The following is a 27,718-nucleotide window of genomic DNA, read 5'->3' as shown; positions in this document are numbered from 1 at the left end:
TGACCTTGGTGGACTGGGACAATGCTCTCACCCACCGAGCTATCTGGCCAGAGCCTAAATCACTTTGCATTTTTAATCGACCTTTGCAGGTGATTCTTATGCTTACTAGAGTTTGAAAACTACTACTTTGACAGAAAGGAAATTAGTTAATTGGCAAAATAAATCAATCAGTATAGTCTAAAATTGTTACTTAAAAAAACCCAGAAAATTAAAGGACCCAAGTATACCATTTTTCCTGACCTCACCTACTTATGAGAGTCACTAGAAAATATTGAAAATGATTTAGACAATGGGAGCCAATGTAAGGGAGGCTCCAAGGGGACCAGACAAGGAGCCAGAAGCCAGAAGGGAGTTTTGCTGTGATGGTCTCTGGCTAAGCACAGTATCTGAGTGTTTCAGATTGCTTATCTATAAAGCCAGAGGGCTGTCCATCTCTCTTTAAGTTCTCTTTCACACCTACAATTAGAAGAAATATGTAATCTCTAAAGCTTGAAGCCAAGGCATATCTGTATATGGTAACTCTCTAGCGTGTAAGTAAATTTGTTGTATGTTAGCCATGTGCCCACCCAAGGCATTGTTTTTAAAGACAAATGCCTGAATGCAAAAATGAAAATGTTTCAGCTTAGGTCTGCATCAGCTTGTTTTGTTTTTTTTTTTTTTTGAGTGGCATGACAGGAGCAGTCAATTTTATGACAGTGACATTTTTAACCTTGTCTGCCTTAAATTATTCATGAAACTGTCTTTAATATAGAGTAAAACAACCCAAAGGCATAGTAAAAAGCAAGAAAGGAGGTCCCCATAAAGCAGTGTTGGATACAAATAATGATTCTGTGGGGTCTATTAAGCCACACAAGGCCACAAGAGGAAGGAACGCTGATCATTAACATCAAAGTTGCTGCTGGCTTCTGAGTGTTGGCGCTCAAACCTTTTGTTGTCTGGAGAAAGTATTCAGTATTCTAGCCATTCTATCAACCTTTCTGATCCTTACAAAATAAATACCCACGTTTTAGGATTTTAAAGTATGTGAGAAAGCAGTCTGAATTTCGGTCACCAAAATTCTGTATCCTCGAGGGTACAGAATTACTAAGATTTAGCTACCAAGTACATATCAAGATAGGTATTGAGATCTCAGATGACGTGAGAGTCTTGTGGAGGTACTTTTAATTTGTTATATACCTAAAACCCAAATATTGACGTCAGATTAAAGGAGACTTTTTCTCTCCTCTTCAAAATCTTTTTTTTTCCTATTTGCATGGTTCCTTTCCAAAGTCCTCGCCCGTTTAACAGTGGAGAGTCATTTGAAACTTAACTGAATGCTGGAGGCAAGTTCTATTTTTTCAGGTCATCCAATTTAGGAGATCCAATTTCTGCAGAGGGAGGAGGACGTGGGGGTGGGGGGGAGGGAAAAAACCAGACTTCACGTCTTTAGATCCTTCCACCTTCAACCCACAACCTGCCACACAAATAGAGCCAAGTCAGGGATTTTTGCCTTGAACCACCACCACCACAACCTTGTCACTCAGGCCCGATAAACACGCCTCTCTGGTCCCGCTCTTGACCAATGGCGGCTACACTTCTTGCATAGTAATGAGCTCGAGACGTCCCCGAGCCAATGGCGCTCCCGGAGAAGGGTTAGTTTTGCATGTACCTAAGTGATTTGCATAACCCAGCGGCTGGGGGCTTGGGAACTCGAGCGTGCAACCCTAGAAGGGAAAAGGACGGGAGGAGATTGAGCCGCTGCGGCGAGCGAGCGAGAAAGATCCCGGGTGTTTGTGCGAGAGCCGGGCGGGGGCTGGGGCGAGGGGCCGGCATGGCTGAAGGCTGCGGTCCACAACCTTGAAAAGCGGCTGCGGCGAAAGGCCGGGGACTGGAAGGCGGGTGCGATGGCAGAGCGCGGTTTCCGCAGCTGCGCCCGGCCCGGCCAGCTGCCCTGAGCCGCCACCGGAGCAGGGCTGCCTCTGCGCTTCCATGGAGCAGCGGGAAAGGCGAAACTCCGGAGCGCTGCGTCCCTGCGCTGTTGCAGCGGACTGTTGAAGGGGCCGAGCCCGCGCGATCGCCGAGACAGGAGAGCCGCGGCTCCAACCCGCAGGCCGGCCGCCCCGGGGCGGCGGGGGGCGTCGGAGGGCAGCAGAGGCGCTCGGAGCGAGCGGCGCCGCGGGAGAGGCAAGTCCAGGAGGCTGCCGCAGCAATGCCGGGCCCGCTGGGGCTTCTGTGCTTCCTAGCCCTGGGGCTGCGCTGCTCCGCCGAGCCCAGCGGCGCGGCGCCTCCTCTCTGCGCGGCGCCTTGCAGCTGCGACGGCGACCGTCGGGTGGACTGCTCCGGGAAAGGGCTGACGTCCGTGCCCGAGGGGCTCAGCGCCTTCACCCTAGCGCTGTGAGTGTGGGAGGCGGGGGCGGACGGGGCGGGGGAGGGGTGGGATGGGATCGGAGGAGGGAGGATTGAGGGTCGGTGGGGGGCGGAGCCAGTGGTCAGTCCACCCCACCCTCCTGTCTCGAGGAGGGAGGGGGCGCCGGTCACCTGTGTGTGTGGGTGCTTGGCACCAACTCCGGCGCCGCCGGCTTTCCAGAGTTGGCCAGTCCGTGTGCGAGCCGGAGGTAGCTCTTTTTACAGACTTTTCGGGCACAGCCACCACCCCCCGCCTTCCACCACCAAGTGTGTCTGGGTATCTGGGGCCAAGGGGGGTGGGGAATCAGGAAACGCTTTTTGCACGGCCTTCCCATTTCACGCGGGCCCCTGCTCAGCTGGCAAGAGGTTTGCAGTCGGCGGGGTAAGGGCGCCTAGAACTTGGCCTGTCTGCAGACGCAGGCATATTTCTTGGGGAAGCACCTGGAACCTCCTGGGTCCCAGCATGTGGGGAGAAGAAACACCTGTACCTGAGTGCGAACCTCCTTCCAGTTGGGCCCTATCCCAGGTAGAGAGACCTGGCACCTCGGTCTGTTTCCACTCTGGACTCTCCAACAAACGCCAGGGTTCTGGAGTGGGCAGGGAAACCAGGCCAAAATGAGGGAGAAGGAGGGGGAAATTGCAGGTTTCTCTGGGTGAAAATACTCTTCTAATCCAACAAGACATTTTCAAGAAGGAATTCTAACCTGAAGGACAGGATGTTGGAAGAAAAAGTTGCAGAGCGCATATGTTCTGCCCGACTGGAAAGGTGGGCAGCAGTTTTCTGCTGTACCGTGACCAGCAGAACTTTCTTTTTGGGCTGCCTTCGGTGGGAAAACACTCAAATGGCTCTGACTTAAAATCTCCCTCCTCAAACGGGGACCCGAGAGCTTTAGACATTCCCTTCAGAAAAGAAGAGGTATCTGCAATATGTCTTGGAGGTGGCATTGGCAAATGCCACCAATACAGAAAGAATAAGGTAATTGAGTGCATGCCTTGTGTTGCATGGCCAGCTGAGTGATTAAATGTAGAGCAGTGAAACAACAGAAAGAGGGATTCTGAGAGGACCTGGTGCAAAGGGAATTTCCTTTTACCTTAAAGCTACTGAAAGGGACCTCTTAGAAATAGACAGTTTTAAAGGAATAACAGACCTGGTGAAGAAATCCTTTCTCTGCAGGCCTGGGTGGTGTTGTATTTCCAGGTGGATAGTGGGACATGTTCTGCTGCCCTCTAGTATGGGTGATTGCCTCGGAACCTGTCTCATTCTTTGGCCTCCAGTCCCTTTCTCAAGTTTTCTTCCCCTTCCCCCTCCGCACCAGTCTCAGACGTTATTTGTGTATTTGAAGACATTTCCCTTCAGTGAAATGGTGAAATTTACCTTTACGCCGAAAAAAGTTCACTTTGTAATGAAGAACAGTTTGCCCGCAAAGGCACATTCAGTGGGAAAGTTGTAGTGGAAATGAGGGGAAGTGAGGGAAAGACCTGAGTAGAGAAGATCAGGCTATTCCCTGCTCCCTGTGCAGCACGCCCCCCCCCCCCCCAGGTCTTCTTGAAACTTTTAGGAAATTGACTCAGGAGAGCTGCCTTTTGCCTGAAACCTCCCTGGAGCCTCTCTATAATAGAAAAGCATAATTTTACTGTTTTGATCATTGTAAAGACCTTGTTTAGCAGATTCCTCGAGTTTAATGAGTAGGCTTGCCCTATAAGAAAAAGGGCTATTTTACATTAGTACCTAAAACCACAAAGAAACATCACATTTTATGAGAGCACACTCCTCTCTGTAAGAGCGTTAGGCATTTTCCTGTAGAATTCACTGAAGGTAGTGAAATGCTGTATTCTAAACCTTAAGCATTAGAAAATATATTGTTCATGGCTTGGGAAACAGAAAAGTAACTGGCACCAGTCCAGATTAGATTGCCTGAACTATCATCACAGCACTTTCTGAGCTACAAGTGGTGAGCAAGTATATTATATATTCTTCCACCTTGATATCCTTATTTTACCCTAATACTCTTCATTTCACTGTCAAAAGTATATAGTATATGACTACCCCATCTAAAGGGCATTTCAAGGGCAGTATGTTTGCTTTTTGGGAAACCAGCTAGTCTGGTGATTCTCAAAAGCCAGGTTGTGGAGGGTCGGGTACTGTGGGTCTACATGCTCCACTGTGTCTTACAGGACACCTTGGGCTCATCTGAGGTCTCTTTCCAAATATGCTCTCCCATCACAGCTTTAAGTGAGTTTCAGTTATACAGCAAGGGACCAGATCCTTGGTTCCCAAACTTCAGTTCACAGACTCCTAATTTTTGGAGCATGTTCAATCAAGACCAATTGTGTTAAATATAAAATTACAAATACAAGAATGGAAGTGAAAGAGATGAGACTGTAATTATTAACCAAAGTTCTTTTATTTTCTTTTCATTCCTCAGTAGTGTTGGGCCTTCACCTATCTCAGGGGTGTGTGCATCCCAGACCTGACAGAGAGCAGGGGTTTCATTTTATCCCCACTTGGAGTCCACAGAGCCTGGTCCATGGGCGTTTAGAAATGTTGCAGTGGGTAAATAAGGACTCAAGGCCATGCCGAGGGGCAGAACTAGGGATTGGAATTCCAACGCTATTCACACACACATTTGCCAAATTCAGCCTTCTCACCACTTAGTCTTTGTCCAGATCTGGGAAGGCCCCAGAGAACGGATACTTGCTGCTTCTCCTTCAGGCTCGTTTAAACTTGTTCAGTCTAACAGTGTTTGTTTCCTGCTGAAAGGGGCTTTATCTGAGGCTGGGGGCAGAGTCAGTAGTAATCCTCAGGATTGTTGATGGGATTCCCGTGTTCACACCGTTTGCTGCACCTGTAGTGATTATTTGTTTTGCAACAGCATTTCTCAACCCTGTGTCACAATGCACTGGCTTGTCACCGTTCACCCTGAAGTGTTTTAAAGGAAGTACTCTTACTAGTATTAAAATTTCAAAGTTTATTTTGTCAAAAGGATTGAAAGTTATTCCTGTGTTATGGTAGTAAAGTCATTCTTAATCACCTAGATTCCAAGATTCTTGATGGGGGGGAGAAAGAGATGAAGTCACAAGGATGGTAGGGAGGGGACTGTGCACAGTTGTCCTCTGGTATGTGTGTCATGGCCACAAAGTTGGAGAACTGTAAACCTGGAGCATAAGCCTCTGTGTCCTAGATTATGTCTGGTACATGGTTTTAAGATTATAAAGGCTATTTCTCTGGCTTCATGGCAGTGGTGGTGCGTCTGAGCCCTTGATCGTTGTCTGGACCTTGCCAGGAAGTAATTGTGTGGCCTTGGGCAAGTCATTCTACTTTGTGTGTGTGTCACAATTTTCTCATCTGAAAAATGAAGTAATTGGATTCTCTAGATTATATCTAGGGCTGCTGGTCGCTTCCAGAAGTTCTGTGATTTTATAATTCTTGCACAATTTTAGGGTGGCAAGGTGAGGATCATGTTCTGATCCTCTCACGAAAAGATCCAGGAGTTGCAGAAGCCCATTTAGTACCACTCACTTGGAGGAGGAGTTCTTTGTGTTTAGAAGTGTGTGTTAGGAAATTTGCCATGGAGACTTGTTGCAGAATGCATGACGAGCTAAGGCGCTTTTCTAGGGTAGAATAGCCCTGCTTGTTTCCTGTGGGTATGGCTGAACACTTGGAAAATAAAATCACCCTGGTTCAGTAATTTGGATAACGTACAAAAAGTTACTCAATGTCCTCACTTCCATATAATTAGTCATAATCTCTTTAACTCTCACAATGGGAATATCCTGTACGTGGGCAGGTTATCGAGCTTTCGATATAAGATTGATGCTTACCTGAGGGACTTGGAAGTATTTTTAAACGTAATCTGTGGTTTATTTTTTTCCCTTTATGGAAGCATTATCTGAGATTCTTCGATAAGGTTTTATTTATTTTTTACTACACTAAACACTTCTCTTCTTTTAATGGTATCATTTAAACTTTTCTTAATAATAAGGTCAATAAAAACAAGAAAGAAATATTTTCTAATGTTTCCTCCAATGTCTGGTGTATTCCCTGGCAGGTCAGTAGTCAGTGATGAAAAGTTTATGCCTTTTTGGATGGGAGAGTTTTGATATTTCTTGATTTCTGTATTGTCATCTGTAAGTGTCATTGTTAGCTTAGTGTGTGTGGTGTGTCTTTCCAGAGATATATTTATATTATGTAGACGTGAACTTGGTTCTAAACAAGGCCAATATATGAACAATGTGAGCATCTTTGATCCTGCACTTTACAAACTGCTGGGTTCTGTTTAACTACAGGAGAGGAAAGGGCATTCTACAGGGAATGTGGAGTGACCTGGAGAGTGTCACATATGTAACCTTTCAGGACCTTAGTTTCTTCACCTTAAAACAAGAAAGTAAACAGCTCTTATTGCCAAGAGTTCTATTTCTATTTCATTTGATTTTAAAAATACATTTCTAGGATTTGCTCTGTATAGGTGCTTAAATCATGAGCTCTTACCCACCAAGAAAGCTCCAGTTGCCCAACTCTAGTGGAGAAATATTTCCACTGAATGGGGAACTCACCGCCTCACAAGGCAACAGTGTGCTGGATGTGGTCTGAGCAATTCCTAGGGTTGGAACCAGTAATTCTGTCATTCTGGGCTCCTTAAGGCTTGCGATCACCACTGATATTTTACGGTTTTCAGTCGAACTAAATGCTAAAGACAGTTGCGGTATCCCATGCATTTGTTGTCCAGGCACTTGGCTCTTAACATTGGAGTTGTAAGGTAACATTGACAACTTAATCTCTTAGGGAAGATCAAAGTTCTGTACTAGTAGGTGGATCCAGGCAAGTTTAGGCATTTTCTTGGCCTCTGTTAGTCTGTCTCTCAAATTCTTATTTTAGTCATCTTTAAATAGTTTAAAGTACTGACAGCCTGTAAGTCTGGATTTTGGTTTCTGGACTCCTTGGTTGTGCCTATCCTTGTATTTTCATTTTCTTGTCAATAAATAATGGGTATTGGAGTAGAGGATGGCTGATGTTTGTCACTGCTTTCAGATTCTCTGAATCTGTATAGAAGGGAAGGCAAAATTTTAAGAATCCTGTAGTGACTTATTGACATTTTTCTAAGACTGTCCCTTTTTCTTTATAAAACATATATAAAGTTACATAAAGCACAGTATCTATTGGTATGGGCACACCTGTATTAAAAGTTAAACCCTGCCAAGTGTGTGCTTCACTCTGAAAAATAACTAATGTGACTTAACAGTGTTTTTAATAAGACAGCTTAACTCTTTTAATTTTTAAAACTAGATCTCAGGGTTTTGGCTGTAGAATACATTATACAGCTTGCTCTTTAACTGCCTCCCTCAGCCTTCACGTTTTTTGGCAGTGGTAAAGCTTGTTCTCCTATACCTAGAAGAACCACGCGTAACTTTTTCCCTTCTCCCCCCAGCCGTGTTCAGTGAAGTGTAGTTTTTTAAAAAGCTTCATTGAGGATAATAAAATGCTCTATTTTAAAATTCTTTCAGTAAAAAAAGAAAGATCTAGGGCATTTAGCAAGTCAGTGCTCTTACACAAAGGCTAATTTGTCTGCCTTTCTTGACATTTGTGTGTGTGTATGTGTGTGTGTGTGTGTGTAAGTGCTTGATGGTTCAACTGTAGGTGAGGTATCAGCTCTATTGTCTGAAGTAGGGTGAGTTCAAAACTGAGTTTGGAAACCAATCCTAGCAGGAGACAGACCATGACTTTGTAGTTCATATACATTCAATAACTTTGCAACTTTCTAAACGCATTAGCAAGTTAGTACTCAGATACCCCGCTTAAGTGGCAAGATGGAACTATATAGTACTGTGTACTCTTGACTCACTCACCTACAGACAAGTATTTGTTATTAAACTATGTATATGACCGAGACAGTTTTTAGCAAGGTTCTTAAAGCATTCTGAAGTATTTGTGCCATGTACAAATGTGTCAAACAGAATGTTTGAGGTGGTCATTTTTAGTCTGTAAAGCATGTTTGGATACCACGACATATTTTAATTGTCAAAAAAAGCACAGGAGTAAAATTTGACATTATGTATTTCTTATTTTAGATGCAAATGGTTAAAATCCAGGAATGCCCTTCTAATAGTCCAGGAAATTAATATATTACATATATATTTTTAGAGTTCTCTTAGCTCTTCTGTACTAAAAGGTCTTTGTGGAGAAAGCATTGGACCAATTCCCTGTGGCAAGATGTTGGTCCATTGGAATATAAGAATATCTTTGTAAGGAAATGTAAACCATAGATATTTCGGGAGGCAGTTGGGCCAAGAATGGGTATATGTTTAGATCCCAGGCTGGCCTGTTGTCTGTGCTAGTACATGTGTAGGGGAAACATGTCTGATGCATCTCAAGATATATTTAATGAGACTTTATTCTTCATATTTAATTTGTATTTAAATATTCTGAGCCAATGTAAGTAAAGCTTATATGTAAGCCCCTTTGGCTAGCTTCTCTATTTTTATACTAGAAGAATGTAGCCATTTTTTTAGAAACAGTTTTAAATATAACATTGGCCATTGAAAGAACGAAATCTCAATGCACTCTGTCAATAAAAATATTTCTGATATTTAAATCAGATTTTATTTTATTTTAGTTTTTTTTTTTTACTTAATTGTTGTTCAAGTACAGTTTTCTTTTATTCCCATCCCAGCCCACCCCACTCAGTGCTCCTCACCTTTAAAATCAGATTTTAGAACTTGCTATCCAGAAAAGGTCCCCAGTTAGATTTTCCCCATTCCAGTATATTTTTAAAGTTTTATTTGGGGAAATTTTCCTTCCTAGGAAGAGTGACAGAAATTGGCAGAGAGACGACGCCTTTCCGTTGGAACTGTAACTAGGGCAGGGCCAAGGAATGTGCCTGGAGTCACTTCTGGTCTCACTTCTCCGTTCCCCTCAGGCTGTGAACTTCTCACTGTAGCTCCTTCTGTAGACAGCAGAGTAACTTAGTCCAAGTGGTGACGTTGAAACTCCCCTGAGCAGCGTGATGAGAGCTGTTTCCCTAGGAAGGTAGATGGATGTCATTAGTTCTCCCTCTTCACGTGTCTGGTTTGGAAGGTGCAGGGCAGGAGGGTATGCTTCCAAGTCACAGCCTTTTCTCAAACTCATTGGTTTGGGATGTTGATTAACATCCTGGTGTTTCCATTTTCCTAAGGGGTAAGCTTCATGCTTAGAGACTCTTAGAAAAAAAAGTATGTGGGTAATGTGTGAAAAGCTTGGTGGCCTAGATTTTCTCAGGAGAGAGAAGACCTGTAGAACACCACTATGTTCGACATCGTCTATCAACTCTTTTCTGGCGTGGTAGGAGAGTAAGCAGATAGTGGTGACTAATGTTTAGGGTTCTTAATGTTGTTGAAGATTGTTCATGTGTGCTTCTGTTTTAAACACTAAATTAATCTGGTATTTGCATTTTTTTTCTTTTCATAAAATCGATTTCAGAGAGGAAGGGTGCGTGTGTATGAGAGAGAGGGAGATTGATTTGTTATTCCACTTATTTGTGTATTCATTGGTTGATCCTTGTTTGTGCCCTGACTGGGGATTGAACCCACAAATGTGGATTATCAGGACAATGCTGTAACCAACTGAGCTACCCAGCCAGGGCCTGATCTTTGCATTCTCTGAATATGATAACTGCCCCTTGGGTCTTCTTCAAGTATTTCATATCTCACATCAATTGAAGCATATTACTGAGTTCTCATATAACTTGATCAGAGTTAATAAGGGAATATTAAATAAATGTAATATACCTCAGATATTTTAGTATCCTTTAAAAATCACACCTTAAGGGTTTACTAACTGTATTTGATAGTTTATCTTACTTAATACCAGTTTTTAATCCCTGCTGGGCTGCTTCTACTAATTCATCTCATTTTGACTAGGTTTTTAAAAATCTTCATATTTTTTAATCTTTGTAATACAAAGAAAAATTTTCTTGTTGGCCTTCTGTTCTCCCCAAGGTCATTTTGAGTCCATGGTCATGTAATCCAGCTATTTATGTCACTGTCCACGCTCCAGTTTTCTTTTTATAGGCATATTTTTGTGAACAGGCCTTCAGAAATGGGTTGTTTTTTTTTTTTGAGAGTGTGACACAAGGAGTGAAGACCCCCGAGCCCCTAGATCTGTGAGCTTGGACATTTTACTCTATCCCGTAGGCACTGGCTCTCCCGTCTGTAAAAACACAGCTTGACTTCATCTTCAAGGGTCCCATGTGGGAAACTCTAAAGCGTGATCTCTTTGAGTGACAGTGAGCACCCAATTGTTTTGTTTCTTGTGGGAGTGACTAAGCAGTTGGATATGTATATTTTCATCTTGTGACTTAAAATTCTAAATCCTATTTCTCTGGTTTTTCGAATGTGTATCAGGGTCAAATCCTGATGTAAATGGCACAGGGGAGGCAGTATGTTAATGAAAAGCAGGTTACTCCTTTGGCCGATTTTCCCTTTAGAAAACCATGGAGATCCTGGTGGAGAAAGAATAGCACGTAGGTTCTTACCAATCAAGATACCGTCTCTTAGGGGCATGACTCCCCTTCTACCCAGAAAGCCTGCTGGTGGAGAGGTGGAGTTTCTCTGGAGCAGGGAGCTCAGGGGACATCGTATTTTTTCTTGGTGACTTGACACTGCTTTCCTGAGGTGTCTGGTCAAGGAGCCAGGTGCTGTCTCAACAGGGAAATAGTTTCTTCTCACGCCAAAAGGGCAAAGGACACTAGCTGGTGTTAGTGTGATCTTTAGATACTAATTTTCGGCTTGCATACTTTGGAAGGCTGAGGATTCTCATTAAATGCACTGATTCTTAGGGAACCCTCAGGCCAATCAGGCCACTTCCCGTGTTGGTGGTGGCTGAGATTTACTCAGGCTCGACAGGTGAACTGTGCTCTTGTTTCTTCACTTTGTTCCTAGAAATGGACACATTAGAGAGAACTTTTTAAAAAGGACTTCAAACATGATATTTTACCAATTATTGGCTGCCTATGTATTCTTTTCCTTTTTTTTTTTTACATTTGAAACTAATGCTTGTGCTTTGTGGATCAAGACAAGCTTAGTACCTTAAAAGTAATTTTAGCCCTGGCTGGTGTAGCTCAGTGGATTGAGCGCGGGCCTGCGAATCAGAGGATCGCAGTTCGATTCCCAGTCAGAACACATGCCTGGGTTGCAGGCCAGTTCCCGGCAGGGGACACACGATACATTGTGTGTCCTCGGCAGAGGCAACCACACATTGATATTTCTCTCCCTCTCTCCTTCCCTTCCCCTCTAAAGATAAATAAATAAAATATTTTAAAAAAAGTAATTTTAGAACTAAAATCTTTTCTTAAAAATCTTTTGTGTTTCTAAAAAGTTATAGGCATTCGTGGTAAGCAGAGTTAAATCTTCCTCTGAAACTTTAAAAACTTTTCTGGGTTTTGATTCAGACCTGATTGGAAAGTGAATTATAAAGCCAGGGCAGCAGCTAATGTACGCAACAGTGCTCACGACCTATTTAGATTGGCTGAGTGGTTCAAATACAGTTGTGCATTTTCTACCCTGGGTCTTTTTCTTTAAAAAAAAAAAGTTTGAGATGTTTTTCCCATTACCATCTTGACATCTGCCCGGTTACATATGAATAGCTTGACCCAGTCCCTCAGCAGGGAGACTACCATGGCCTTGCTTTCAATAGCCACGCCACCGACAAAGAAAACATATGGAATATTTCATTCCTGTCGTTTGCAAACAGTCCGAGGCTGGGAGGGCGTGCAGTTGAAGGCTTCATACTTTATGGAAGGTTGGCAAGTTTGTGCGCTAACCACAGGCTCTGCTGTTAGCAATCAAACTATTTTCCAAGCTCCATTACATTCTATGGAGAAGGGATCTGTGTTCCTGATAAATGAGTTTCTAATACTAGATTGAATTAACTTTGTGTGACCTGCTTCCATGGTGGGGATTCTACTCAATTACATATTTCACCAAAGGCAGTGAGTCTGTTCATATGTGTACATGTGTGCCTGACGTTTGGATGCTATTTTCCCAGGTTGGATATGGGTGTGTGTTAGATGGGTGTACAAGTTAGGAACAAAGAATGCAGAACATGCCTTGCAGACTATCTACCTTTCTATGTCTCTTGTCAGTTCACAGAAGGAGATGAGTGGATGTTTCCCATGCTAGCCGAGCACTGCTGTGTTGACCAATAAAGGTTTTTGTTGCCCAGAGCCAGCCTTCTCCTTGGGGACTTGGTTTCAGTTCAGCGAGCCTTAATGGCTTGGCTTTGTGGCATCTGAATCCACGGTGTGGAGGCTTGTGAGCAGGTGTGACACTGAGAAGACCAGGAATGTGTGAGAGAGGGGTCCATCAGAACTGGCTGGTGTAGCTCAGTGGATTGAGCACGTGTCTGCGAACCACACTATCGCGGTTCGATTCCCAGTCAGGCCACATGCCTGGGTTGCAGGCCAGTTCCCAGCAGGGGACTCAAAAGAGGCAACCATACATTGATATTTCTCTCCTTCTCTCCTTCCCTTCCTCTCTAAAGACAAATAAATAAAATCTTAAAGAGAGAGAGAGAGAGGGGTCCATCAGTTGCTGTCATTCTCGGGTCTTCTTCTGTGTTAAAAGAATTTGCCCCTGGCACCACTCTGGCTGAGGCGATATTATGGAGGGAGGGGGGAAAAACACCCACGACATCCAGAGATGAAAAGATTCATGACTTTGGCAGAAGAATGACATACATTCTGTCAGGGTCCTTTCTAACCCTGAAGTTACCCCAGCCTGAATTTCTGGTTTCATTTCCTAGTTGTGCGGGCTGGTTTTGACAGCAGTTGCTGATTTATCTGAAAGGAAGTAAGCTCTCGTTTTATACCAGATATAGCCAAATATTTAAATGTATATATGCATCTCATCTGGAAAGTATTCTGGATGGTTCTTCATATATTACTGCACATTAGCTATAAAACTGTGTGCCACTAGAAATGGCCGCCTTTCACATTTTTTCAAAAGAATAATTCCTTTCGCAGTACCTGATAAAAATAGATTTTCGTCAAATTTATTGGCTCTTGGAAAGTTACATTTTTAGAAGTTTAGGTTTTATGGTTCTTCACAAATGAGTCTATTTGAGGTTCCCCCTTTCTTTTCATACCTTCATACTTTCATCCTAAGTCAGTCAGTTTAATCTTAGATGTTCCATCTTCCTTCTTTAACTGAGTACTTGACGGATCTTCATAGCTATGAAGTTGTAAGGAAAACTCCCGCAAACCTCTCAGTCTTGGTATATAGTTCTGTGAATTTTGAAACGCACGTAGTAATATAATCACCACCACTGTCAAACAAGCGTGTCCAATCTTTTGGCATCTCTGGGCCGCCCTGGAAGAAGGATTGTCTTGGGCCACACATTAAATACATAAACACTAACAAAAACAACAAAAAAATCTCATAATGTTTTAAATAAATCTAGGATTTTGTGTTGGGCTGCATTCATAGCCACCCTGGTCCGCGTATGGCCTGCGGGCTGTGGGTTGGACACCCCTGATTCTAGAATTGCTTCCCTCGCTCCCTGTGTCCTTTGTGCTCAACCCCTTTTACCGCCCCTCACAACTGATGATCTGTCTTCTGCCTTTGGGTCTCTCATTGTACATCGTTTTTGCATTTACCAGAACGCTTTGTAAGTGGAACAAAACAAGGTCGTGTTGTGCCTGGCTTTTCCTACGTACATATTGAAGATTCATGTTGCGTATGTCAATACAAAAGGCTCCTTTTATTGCTGAGAGGCATTTCATTATGTGGATGTGCCGCGAGGTGCCCATTTCCCAGTCGAGAGACATTTGCCTTGTTTCCAGTTTTTGCTAATTACAGATAAAGCCAATACAAATCTTCGTATGGAGGTTTTTGTATGAATGTAGGTTTTCATTGTACCTGTGTAAATACCTCAGAGGGAAATTCCTGGATCATAGGCTAATAAATACCGGTTAATGAGGAAGTATCGGTTTAGATTTTAATGTCTTACAGAATAAAGGTGTGGTCACAAATTAGAGCCTTGATATACTGTTAGCATGGCACATATCTAGTGTTAGCAAAAGCTGTGAAAAGGGATTTTGTCTAAATGTCTGTACTTTTAAAACGAGTCAAGTTCTCAGCCCCCTTTTTGATATCCTGCCGTTGCTGTGGCGCCTCCAATGGCTTCTGTAGAGGTGGAGCATTTTGCTTGCCGTGCAAAAACTGGACCATTCGAGTAACCATGTTTGGAAAATCTGGTTCAAAAAAATGGAATTTGGGTGAGAAGTTGCTAGGCCTATGTGCACGTTAGGTGTGTTACATATTTTAGTATTGGTTTCCATCAAATCGTCTAGATCCCTGGCATGGTTCTCATTTTATAGGTGAGCAAACTGAAATTCAAAAGGCTAGGGTAACGTGCTCGGTGGTCCCACCGTTCGTGGGTGGTTGTTGGTCTGTAACACTCATGAGTTTAGTGTGTTTGTGGTTTGCTTGGGTAGTTGACAGAGTTTATCATAAGAGGAAATGGTAGCATGAGAAACGATGTGGTGAGAGGCTCTAGGTCATTACAGGGTAAAACAGGTATGAAAATAAAACATCCTGAAGAAGCACCCACATGTATGCACATAAGCTTGAGAGACTGATTTGCCTGGGGAGTAACCTGTATGTAAAAATCTGCTCACCGTGTAAAATGATCTTTCGTTCATAGCAGAATTTTAAACTTTCTCTCACGTAGACACTTTGCTTTTTGTATATCCCTGTTTAAAATCTTTCACGTCATTTTCTCTGTTAATGGTGTTTTTCTGTGCAAGGAAAATACCAGTCATGTGCGTCTCGGCTTGCTTTTTCTTTCTTTCACGGAATTCATGTAGATGGTACGTGGGGGTCGGATCCGTTCACGTACTCCCTTTTCTGTTTCTTAAGGAGATTCCTGAACGTGCTTCTTAAAACCCAAACCCTGAAGTAAATGAAAAAGCAAAGTATGATGGTTTCCATGTAGCTGCTCCCTTTCACTCACTGGAATTTCCTGCCTCTCCTGTTGAAGATGTTTTTATAGGGAAGTCAGCTCAAAAGTGAATCACCCACGAGCCTTTTTTTTTCCCCAGTGCATTTCATTGGGTCCACTTGGTATTAATTCAGTTGGTACTCTTTAGTTGATTTGAACACGGTGTGGATTGTGTGAGTGGAGGTTTATGAGACTGTGAATGTTTTGCAGACTAGCTGGGTTCCTGCGTGGGTCTGTGTGTTCCTCCCTTCAGTGGCAGGTCTGTGCAGGATCGACTCGGTGGCCACAGTTTTGATTTTGAATGCACTGGTGACAGGCAGCCCCACCTGGGTAGTCATTTACTGGGTGACTTCAAGGCTCTCTTCTCCTGGAAGCGTTTTTGGCTTCTTCATTTCACTTAATGTGGCGCTCTTTGCTATGAAGAGCTTCTTTATGGTCTCTTTTGCCATTCAGATAAACCAGCAGCATCATTTTGTTATTGCCTCAGATGCTCATTATAATAAGTGTTCTTGAGTACCAAGCATATGAGAAATGCTTCACATGCATTATCTCTCTAAAGTACATGCTGATATTTTATTTTCTCCATTTTAGAGATGGAGAAACCATAGGTGGTGAGGACGCACAGGGAATAAATGAAATGTGTAGGTGGGGTGATGAGTCTTGGTTTTTCCGACCAGGGTTATTTGGTTGAGTGGGTTGTGTGACAGTGTCCTTTAGTGCTGATTCTAGTTGTACCTACTCATCTGTCTTACATGTCATCGATATCGTGAACTGCTCATTTTATAGATGAAGAGTTCATTTTGGAGAGGCTACATCTGTTTTGAAGTGTTCTCAACTTTTTAGAATGTAAATTTGGACTCTTCTAAATCTTCAAGATCATCTGGCGCAGTGGTCAAAAACTGTGTTATGGACCACTCATCAGAAAGGCGAGGTCTTTCCATGGGGGAAACAAAAAAAGCCCATTTCCCGAAGGACGTTTATTTACATTTATATGTTTATAGACCTGATATCTGTTCATTATTTGCTAAACCTTTCAATTACATATGTCATAATACCAAAGTCTTGCTGGTATCTTTCAGACCTTCCTTCCTTTCTCCGTCTACTTCTTTTAAGCAGTGATGGAAAGCAGTTGATTTGGTGAAATTCTCCATTCAACAGGGAACAGAACCAGTTACATTTAGTTGTATGACTTGCCCAGAACCATAAGTAGCCTTCCAGAGTACGCTAAAAACAAAACAAAGCAGAAGGAAGCTCATTATCTGAATTGATGGTCTTTTCTTTGACTATGTAAACCCTTTAACACTTAATAAGACTTTTGACTTTGATTGCTGGTCAGATGGTAACATTTCTGGTTCTTCTTCCTTGTCTCTGACCAGTCTTTTGTGGGTCTATACTTTACTGAAATTGTAGGGAGTAGTTAGTTTGTAGAGGTGAATAAAAAGGTTTCACACAAATAATTTGACCAGTTCAAACTATGTGTTGAGAGCTACTAATATTTGTATAATGGCTCATGGAATCAATCATCTTTCAACCTTAAAGTAGTAATTACTTATTGAAATAATGTCAATACTTAAATGAATTTGTTCAACATGTGTTTATTAAATGCTTTGTGTGTTAGGAACTGCTCTCAGTGCTGGGGACACAGATACTATTCATATGTGACAGCATCCTTGCCCTGATGTGTAGAGTAGGTGCGCTGGTAGACAATAAAAAAAATAAACACAATAGAAAAATAAGGTCAGGTGATGTTAAGTATTGTCAGGGAAAATAAAGCAGGATGAAGGGGGCTCACTATTTAAGTGAGCGTATTCAGGGAAGGCCTAATGAAGTGACTAAGATAATTACTGATTAAGATTATCCATCAGTATCTGTTGAAATACAAATTCATCTCAAGCAATGGTGAAACAAGATTTAAAAAGTTTCTTCCCACACCATAATGGCGACTTCACTGTAACATAAAAGGAATACAACCAACGTGCCATAATACACTGGTACGTCAACACAGTGGAGAAGTGCACAGGTGTCAGAGAACAAGCTATTGGTACAGGCAACAATGTGGGTCCATTGCCACCACGGGCATTATGCGGAGTGGAAAAGCCAGTCTCGAGAGGTTTTATATGCAGCATAATTCCATTTAGCACATGCGAGTAATGACAGGTGTGGGGACAGAGAACAGGTCAGCGGTTGCTAGAGTTAGAGGTGGGAGGACAGGGTGGCTGTGAAAAGATAGTGAGCAGGAGGCAGGATGTCCTTGTCGCATTTTCTTTAGTTTATACGGCAGGTGCAGTTGCATCTAGAGTCTTAAAGTAGGGACTGGAGATGAGAGCAAAGTTTTTCTTGAGCGTATTTTTATTTCACAGCAACAACATCATGGGTCGTTCTGTGTCATGTTCTGCATGGAAGTTTATGGAATTTGAAAATACCTGTTCTCTGCAAGAAATTAAGTCTTCTGCCAGGAAGAACTGAAAGTTTTAATTCCACCCAGGGCTTGGTTTTAGGTGGAGTAACATGTCCAGGGTCTTTTGGGGTGATGAAGTAGTTTCTTACCATGATTGTACTGGTTAGTGCATAAATCCGGACATGTGATGAACAAAATGAGCGCATAGAGAAACTAGTGGGACATGAGTAGGGTCTGTAGTTTAGTTAATACATAAATTTCCTAATGTATTGTGGTTATGTAAGATGCTACCATTGGGAAAAGCTGGGCGAAGGGTGCATAGGAACTCTATGAACTATTTATTTTTGTAACTTCTGGTGAGTCTTAAATTATTTTAACAACAACAGATAGATCAGTTTAGAGTCTTGAGAAATCTTAGTCTTGGCCTCACTCCTCAAGTAAAATGAAGAAACGGAGTCTGTGAGGTGAGGTTATCATATCAACCTGAGGTTACAGAGCCAAGGTCTGAATGTAGACCTTTCAAATCTCGGGTCAACCTTATTTGGTTCCCTTAGAGAATAACCAATTTTCATTGCTATTTGAGCAGAGGATTGTGTGAGTCTCCCTCCATCTTTCCCCCCAGTTTACCACCCCAGATCCCCCGCAGCTCTGTATGTGTAAATTCTCTTCTACGACCTGCACATAGAAAGTACGCTACACAAAGCTTGCATTAGGTTTATCATTTCAGTGGTTTTAGCCATATATTAGAGTAAAACCCACATGCGTCTCCTATTTTGGAGGCCTTTTGTTAGTTGAGGGCTCCGTACAGCCTGAGCAGTGTGGGGAATGCCGTTGGATCTCTGCCTGTGAGTTAGTCGCTGAGTGGTGTTTTACTTCTGATGATTCAGTATATTTGCCTTAATTGCTGGATTAACCAATTTCTTGCCTCCCACAAAGAGCACACACATTTGTATAAAGAGAGGATAAATGAATGAAGTTTTGGGGGCTAATTTTTGCGGTATTTAAGTAACAAGAGTCTACATTACCCACAACCTTAATTTCTTTTCATGAGTCCTATAGATGGGCTGTATTACCATTTACACTTGATTACTTCATTGTTAACTCCAGTAATGTGATTTAGCAGGCAGAGACTTAATTATTCCTTTCTGGCCTAGCGAGAAATTTCCTTCCAATAATTGCCTCCACTGCCCTTTAGCCTCTTAAGCATTTAGTTTGTTTGGAACAACATGGTTGCTCAGTGAGCAGATCCAAGCTCAGCAGCGCCTGGAGCTGCCTCCGGGCCATAATGTATACCTTTCACATGGCGGCCGGGGCCTCGGTGCTTGAGTGATGTGGCCGGTGGATGGTTCCTCCTTAGAGTGGTGGCGAGATGCATGTGTCTGAAGTTGCAGGATGAAAAAGTTCATGCCTTAACAGCACCAAATAGTTCTCTTCTGGTCTCTTTCAATTGAACATTTTCTTACTATAAGTGAAAAATTATGCCGGCATCTGAAATAAGGTGAGGCTCTTAGACTTCAGTATTTTTATTTAAGGATTTTATTTATTTATCTTTAGAGGGGAAGGAGAGAGGGAGAGAAATATCAATGTATGGTTGCCTCTCATGCATCCCCTGCTGGGAACTGGCCTGCAACCCAGGCATGTGCCCTGACTGGGAATCAAACTGAGATCCTCTGGTTCTCAGGCCCACACTCAATCCACTGAGCCACATCAGCCAGGGCAAACTTTGGTATTTTTAAGAAATACACATTTTTAGGCAGTCACATGCAGTCATCGTTGCTAGAAGAGAGCGTTACGTAACGTGTCACTGTCCACGCTGAGTAAAGTTGGGCTTTACTGAGGCTTGCTGGGTAAAGTTGAGAGGTTTGTACGGTGACAGCAGAGAGATGTGTTGGTATTTTGTTCAGTTTTTACTATAGTTATAGTTGCTTCTAGGTCCCTGAAACAAGGAATGGTGATGAGAACAAAATGTTTCATGTGGGTGTTTCTTTTTTAAATTTCACACCAACATTGTGGGGAATTCTTCCATTTCAACATGGATGTTTGTATTACTGAAAATGTTTTCTCCTAGGAGGAACTGAAAGTACTAATTCTACCTAGGGCTTTGTTTCAAGTAGAATAATATGCTTATGTCTGTGTAGACAATTTAGAAGGTTTGTTCAATATCCCTTTTATTTTTTGGCAACATAGTTTTAGAGCTTCACTCCTGGGTCCTCTTCCATCCGGCCTCAAAATTTTGTCTCTTCCTATTTCCTTAAACAGTAACTGCCCCACTGGTCCCAGAGAAAGTTGAGGGTAACAGTGGCATCATAGGGTAATTGGGTATTCTACAGTAAAAATACTTGCCTGCCACTCTGTTGTTTGTGGTACAGCCACACTGTGTTAGAAAGCACACTCTCACATTTATCATACTAATTTAAAAATGTTTTTGAAGGAAGGGCTTTATGTAGCCCATTCCATCTTCAATTTTTGTGCTTATAAGACATGTTGCAGTAGATTATTAGCTTTTTAGGGGAACCCTCACTTTGCTAACATAAAAATAAAGGGAATGGTCACCGATGGCAGAAGGGCAGGTGAGAAAGCAGTTCGCTTGTTACAGGGTTGGCTGGGACGCAGAACGGAGGCAGCAGAAGGCCTCCTGTAGTTTGTCTCCGGGAGTATTCTTAGAGTTAAAAACATTCAGCCTAGTGCAGACATTTGCTGTTGGATTTCTGTAAGTAGCATCTCAAGCAACAGAATTTTGCCCGTAAATATTTTCAAAACTTCACGCAATGATTGAAATACATTTGTTATTTAATTATACTGACATTATAATACAATGATTTTCAACCTTTATCATTTCATGGTACATACAAACTAATTTCTAAAATTCTGCAGCACACCAAAATATATATATTTATTTTTTGCCAATCTGACAACAAAATTAATACAATTTTGATCGATTCACACTGGACAGCTGTTGTTGTATTGGCTGTTGTCATTTTTTTATTTGATAATCTGAGGGGGAAGAGGTCTGTGACCCTGACTAAATAGTCAGATACTGCATGTTTTAAATATTCTTGAAAGTCACTGCTATAAAAAATTCAATATTTTTAAATTCTCAGGGACCTTTTAAGGATGTGTTATATTTAAGTAGGCATCAATTATTTTACAGACAGCCATGTAATATCTGTACTGTTTTAAGATGCTGGGCACCGCTTTCTCTTGGATGAAGATATAAGACTCGTGAAAAAGTTTGATTGTGTTGCTACAGCTTAGTTGACTTATGATAGTGAGATATTGTCATGTAGGTGAGTTTCCTCCCTCTCCTTGCATACTTCTATGGGGGAAAAAAAACCACCAGAATTTATTATGGTGTGTATTTTTTGTTGTATTATTTGAATTTGAAACACCCCTGAAGCCAGTGAGAAAGGAGCTTTGTTGGTGGTCTCCTCTGGTAAGAGGCTGTACCCTTCCCTGCCCCCAGGGGGCTGGTCCCACAGTTGATTTAAGGAGCCCGTTTCTGTTAGTCTGTTATTACTTTCTAGAGGGCACGTGATGCAGTAAATCTACCTGGCATTGTTAAACACAAATATATTATTTGTAGCTAATTTAACAAATTATTCAGACTCTCATCCAATTATTTTTTTTTTTATGATGAAAGGATTTGGGTCACAAACAAATGTGTAGCAAAATCATTGTTTCCATACCATTCTTTTCAACTAAAGAACAACTAAAACTCCAGATGACTTATTTTAATTTAATAACAGTTTTAGGTGAGTAGTGATTTCATTAAAGTGGGCCTTATTAGAACTGCTACATTTAAACAAGTGATGCTATCTTTAATGGTACAGTTTTTGAAAAGATAATAATGGGAAAAAATGATTTTGCTACACATTTTTTCATGACCCAGAATCTTTTAACTTCGTACATAAGTAGTTTTGGCGATTCCAGTGCTCCTGAGAACAATGCTGTTATCACAGAGCCACGTGTTAAAGACCTGGTATGAATGCACACACTCTGTTAGCATGGACCATTAGTAAAAATTACAGGGTTTATCAAAATATGAAATATAACATCCTTGAACTCTTACTTTCTCTTCCATTAGCAAAATGAGACAAGTTCATTGTACCTACATCTTTCAAATATTTGATGATTTAATACATTGTTGAGAAAGTGCACCTTAGTCAAATGTGAAAGGATAACATCAGCCATTAGTACAGTATATTTCCAGATGCGCAGAAATGCTCATAAGCTCTCTGAGAGCAGGAATCCAATCTCACTCAGCATCTTCTGAGCTCTTCTCTTTCCTGTGTGGGCCTCGTACATAACATACTTTTAAATGCGGATAAATTGAAGGACACAGAAAGTTTGCTTTTGGAAATCGTGTAAGATGATAATCTCGTTTTGGTTTTAATCTGTACTTGTCTGATGATGAGTGATACCACAAAAGGCTGTGAATAGGAACACTGATTCCGAGAAAGAAGTACAAAGTTGGAGGAGTCATGCTACCGAATATGAAACTACACTATAGGGCCATAGTAATTAAAACAGTATGGTACTGGCATAAAAACAGACACCTAAATCAATGGAACAGAAATAGAGAGTCCAGAAATAAACCTATACCTTTATAGTCAATTACTACTTGACAGAGGAAGCAAGCACATAAAATGGTCTAAAGACAGTTTATTCAATAAATGGTATTGGGAAAATTGGACAGATAATGTGCAGAAAATGGAACTAGATTACCTTCTTACACCACACACAAGAATAAATTCAAAATGGATTAAAGACTTAAAGATTGGACCTAAAACCATAAAAACCCTAGAAGAAAACATAGGCAGCAAAATCTTAGGCATTGCTTGTTGCAATATTTTATTAGATACATCTTCCCAGGCAAGGGAAACAAAATAAGCAGATGGGACTACATCAAACTAAAAAGGTTTTGCACAGTAAAGGAAATCATCAACAAAATAAAAAGAACCCTTAGAATGGGAGAACATATCCACCCATACATCTGATAAGGGGTTAATACCCAAAATTTATAAAAAAACTTACAAAACTCAATAGTAAAAAAAAAATCCAACTAAAACATGGGCAAAGGACCTGAGTAGACACTTCTCCAAAGAGGACATACAGAGGGTCTAGAGACATATGAAAAGGTGCTTCCTGCTGTAGCACTGGTCAGTCTCTCGGTGCGTGTCGGGCATTGTGGGAAGAGCTTTACATGTGTTAGTTTACTGGATCCTCACAACAACTCTAGGAGAAAGGTATTCTTGATAACACAGAGGGACAAAATATTCAAGTAACATGTCCAAGGTCATGTTAGCATCTCTAACCAGGATTTGAACCCAAGTGGCTTTACTGCAGATCCTGTCCCCTCCTCCACTCTATCATGCTGGCTCAGAAGTGTCCATGGGTGACCTGGTTTGGTGGAGGAGATGGGCACGGACACAAATAAAATACAGTGTGGGAGGGCCATGAGGAGGGATGAACAAAGGGCTGCGGGAGCCATGAGGAAAGAAACTTGCTCGGCCTTGGGGAGTTGCAAGGCTTCACAGCAGAGGTGACATTGGAGCTGGGTCATTTAGTCTTCTTAGGGCAGCTGCCTGGCCTCTGCCTGGTCTGAAATAAGCACATTTACAAGAGAATAGTGGAGCACATTCCACTTGATGGATTGGATTGACAGTTTGGAAGTAACTCCCCAGAATGATGGCTTTGTTAGGTATTTGTTCTCCTAGAACCCTACCTGCCACTCCCCTTTGGTGAATTGTGGCAAGAAAGCTGTCACATTAAGCTGTCACTCAGGCTATTTGCGAGAGGGGGAGGGAAGGACAAATTATGGGCAAAACTAGGTATTTTCAGAACAGTTCAAAACCCCAAAAGATTGTATTTCAGAGCATTTAAAAATGAACACAACAGCCTTTATGAAGTTGTGCAAAAAAGAAAATCGAATAATGAAAAGTTAATTAGGGTATGGGTATTTTTAAAGCAACACATTCTGATTCTTATCCACCAGAATTACATGAAGCTTTTGTGCAGGCCAAGAAAGAAAAAAATTTACAGGCAGAAATCAATGATAGAACTACACAAAGTTCTTACACAGATTGTCTCATTGTAGAAACACCGTCTTTTTCTATGCAGTTCTTTAAAGGAGTTTGTGAGAAGCAGATACAATTCCAAATGTTACCCTTTGTCTCAGTTGTCTAGTTGTTTGCTTTTAAGAGTATCTCATGTGTTGTTGTTTTTCCCCATCTGTATTGTATATATAATTTATATTAAGCTAGTGAAAGATTTAGAGACCAATCTAGATCTTTCTAAATTATGTCTATTATGTCTGACCAGTTTTATTTCTGGAGAAATGGCTCTGTAACACTTCTTCATTTAGGCACTCTCTTCTCCCTCTTGGGTTCCAGCTCCCCCTCCTCCCTTCTAAACAATTCCTCATTCACCCTCCAATCCCCAAGTCTGAAATGGAAAGAACTTGCTTTGTTACTGATGATAATATTTAAGCTCTAAAATTTTAACAGTATTTCAGTTGCAAATAAATGGAAATTGTGTATTCTGTTTAATGTGTTTCAGAAAATCCCTGCTATTTTTTTTTCTTTAAATACAAGAAAACAGGCGTGTAATGCCTCATTGAAAAAAGCCTGTAGGGGCGCTTTGTGCAGGTCTTAATTAAGGGCTTTGAAAGACCAAACAAAAGGAAAAAGGAAAATGCTACAGGGTTATTGTTATTCCACCCCATTGGCTCAGCTAGCTGACCATCCATTGGAGCATTTTGTCCATTTTCAAACTGAATGACACTTTTGTTCGTGATTAACAGAGGTGAAAGAAGCCAATTATTGGGCCGTCTTTTTCCATAGAGCAGCTGCTGTTGGATTTAACTGCAGGCAAATATGGCCTTTTACTACCACAAGGATGTTGTGATGACAGTTTATTTTTATAGAACTGTGTGGTAGAAAACAAAATCTGTCCGACTCCTGTTATGAATGTGCCCTGGGATTTATGAAAGGATGAGTTTAATGTTCTATCTGTTCCTCGGTGCCCTTTTTAAAGATAACCTCAGTGTGTGTGTCTGGGTGCATGTAATGCATCCATGTACACATTTTTAAACTGCTTTTTATGTTTGGAATTCCAACATTAAAGTTATGTATTTGTTAGTAGGTACATGTATGTATAAACTACTTGAACTTCCCTATTTTAATTTTCACTCCCCCTGCCCCGCTCCGGCCCCAATTAGTTGTTGAAGTTGCAGAGTAATTAGTGGAAGACAGAGTGGTGTTGCCCGAGTTTCAAGTTATTTTGACACATAGACTGTTGTGGTGGGACAGCTGGGTCTCAGAGAGCACCTAGCCATTAGTTCAGAGTTCTGGGCTCTCTGGCATTCAGTGGTAGGGATAAAACTTGGGGGGGATCCTCCATCATGCCTTGGCAGTAAATGGACATGTAATAGTGGGCTGTAGTAACGGGTGGGATGTGGGGGTCTGCTTTCAGGATCCACCTTACTCTGATATGCCCTTAGCTAACTGGGCAGGAGCTGGAGGTGGGAATTGGGGAAGGAGGGTCAGTCATGATTTCTTTCAAGAAGACCCTAGGCCTTTTTAATTTTTAAAAAAAATTTTTTGAGTGCTTTGAGTTATCTGGTATAGTGGACAAAACATACTGTCTAGTCTCCTTGGGCAAGTTTCTAAACCTTTTTGAGCCTCAGTTTATTCCCTTATTTGGAGTTAATACTTCCTGACTTTCACAGCAGTGATTGTGAGAATTAAATGACTTAAGCATGTTATGTGTCTAGCACAATGCCTGACACACAAGAAATGTTCCAACTGTGCTTGCTAGCTTCCTTTCTCTTGCTGGGTGGCTGCTCATACAAAAATCTGAAGCTGGGAGCAGGAGTCCAGCACCTTGGGTTCTTACCCAGTTGCTTTTTTTTTCCTACCAGATTTTCAGGTAGCAGAGGGTTGAGTCCCCTGGCATAATTTAGTGACAATAAGTGGCTTCCCTTTGCAGCTCTTTCTTTTTCATTATCCTAGGACAGAACTGTCATGGCCCCTACGTGCGTTGTAGGGCATCTGTGAACAGCCTGGAATGTTGACTTGGACTTGGAGAGCCATCATCATACTTCATTTAAGAGTCTTCTGAGGCCTGACTTTCTTGCGCTTGAACGCTGGTCTGTGTTCCTTTATTGGCAACCCAGTGAGTGATAGTGGCAGTTAACTCGCTACCCACTTTGTAGGTATGTTTTCAAGATGATTACATCATAGGTGGTATTAAAGAACTCTGTAGAAATCACTGCATTAAAATGGAAGGGTGAGGTCCCCCAAATTGTAAAACAAAACAATATAAAATTTTGTGGCAGGGCAAGCTAGGTAACCTGGTTGTGTAACTGCATGGGATTAAGTTTCATTTGAACAAGTGTTCAATTTGTTAGCTACTGAGGTCTTTTGATAGCGTTTTCATTCCCATGGGAAAGTGAGTAATTCCACTATGATTGTAGACTTCTCAGAAAGGGGCTGTTGGAGGTGGGTTTTGTGTCTCTTTTCCCGGATTTGATTTCTCGGGGCCCTTTTCCATCCCAAGCCCTTCCCCTGTGTTCTTTGACACTGTCCTTGGGCTGTTGTACTTTCCTACACCCTTGGCCCCTTTGCTGGTTCTTCCCTGAACGGAGGGCACTGCTTCCGGCCGCCTTTGGGTTGTTGAGCACCTCATGACTGCAACCTGTTGTTATTACTGTTACGATGAGTTCAGTTTCTCTTTGACACTATACAAGTTTCCAACCTTGAGAGTCCCCACTTCCATTTATTCAGTTCTTTGTCTGCTCTACTCTCCATTCTTTCACTCTCTCACTGATACCCTTAACCTACTTGTCCTGTTGTCTCATCAAGGGTGACTTTTTGTGTAATGATGAGAGTGGTCTAATTTAGTCATCTGTGCTGCTTTTGTGTGTGTGTGAGTGAAATACATTATAGGTCCAAAGCTAAGTACCTTATTTTTCAGAGTATAAGATGCATTTCCCCCCAAATTTGGGAGGGAAGAGGTGGGGCCCATTTTATAGTCAGAATGTAGCTTACCTGGCTCACTGTGGGGGGGGGGTAGTGGTGGAGTGGGGGTCACAGGTTATTAAATATTTTACCACATTTTTTGCTTCAAAAATTTGTTTTCCTATTTTCCTCCTCTAAAATGTCTTATGGTCTAGTACGTCTTCTAGTCTTAAAAATATGGTGCTTATTACATGAGCCTGGGGGGCAGGGAAGCAACTCATCATTTGAGGAGGTAGGCAGTGTCACAGGCTCACTACTCAGATACAGTGGTTTGATAGAGAATCTTTCCATTAAGGTGCCAGGTGGTCATATTCACATCATGTAACCCGGGTTCTACTTGCCTAATAAGTCTGCTTGGCTATGTGATCTCCAGTTTTCTTCCTAGCACTTCTCATTGGATGATACTAAACCTAATTTGTTCCAGTGCTCCATTTCCTTAGCTCTGTCACTTTAGGTAAGTCAGATGACTGCTCTGGGCCTCAGTTTCCCCTTTTGTACAAAGGGACTCTACCCCAGCCAGCCCCACCTGCCTCACCAGGTTGTTGTGAAGTCCAGATAACGTCAGGGGTATAAAAGCGCTTTGTGAGATCTGGGCTCTGGTTCTCAGCTGTGCCACTTTAGCCTGCCTTCACGTCACCGGAGGGCTGAGCAAGAATCCCAGAGTTGGGCTGTGCCCCTGGAGTGTCTGACTCAGCAAGTCTTTCTAGACTTGCATGTGCCTGGCTCTCTTCTGTTTATATTTTGGTGTTTTAATGTAATAAACATTAAGTACCCGTGTGTTTAGGGAGTGATGCAGAGACCTAGATTCTGGTTTTATTTCTGGGTGTATGCAAATTGTCCCATTTGGAGCCTTAGATTAAGTCACCGGTGGGGTGGGGTTGTTGGTGTTGTATGCATGGGATCATGGCTGTGGCTTCTTTCCACCTAAACACGCGCCATGGA

General features: G+C 42.0%; 1 protein-coding gene across 1 annotated transcript in view; it reads left to right on the top strand.

Annotated features, from left to right (window-relative positions):
- Positions 1 to 1,679: 1,679 nt before the first annotated feature.
- The window catches only part of LGR4 (leucine rich repeat containing G protein-coupled receptor 4), a 96,783-nt gene continuing 70,744 nt past the window's right edge, over positions 1,680 to 27,718 (top strand). Inside the window, exon 1 of the mRNA XM_037040419.1 lies at positions 1,680 to 2,373. Coding sequence (XP_036896314.1) covers positions 2,189 to 2,373 — 185 coding nt within the window. The 5' untranslated portion in view covers positions 1,680 to 2,188. The remainder of the gene's footprint in view (positions 2,374 to 27,718) is intronic.

This window comes from Sturnira hondurensis, unplaced genomic scaffold (genome assembly GCF_014824575.4).
Source record: "Sturnira hondurensis isolate 20B ecotype Veracruz unplaced genomic scaffold, ASM1482457v3 Scaffold0002638, whole genome shotgun sequence".
Lineage (NCBI taxonomy): Eukaryota > Metazoa > Chordata > Mammalia > Chiroptera > Phyllostomidae > Sturnira > Sturnira hondurensis.
Note: the sequence above shows the minus strand (reverse complement) of the source record. Positions and strands in the feature narration are given on the sequence as shown.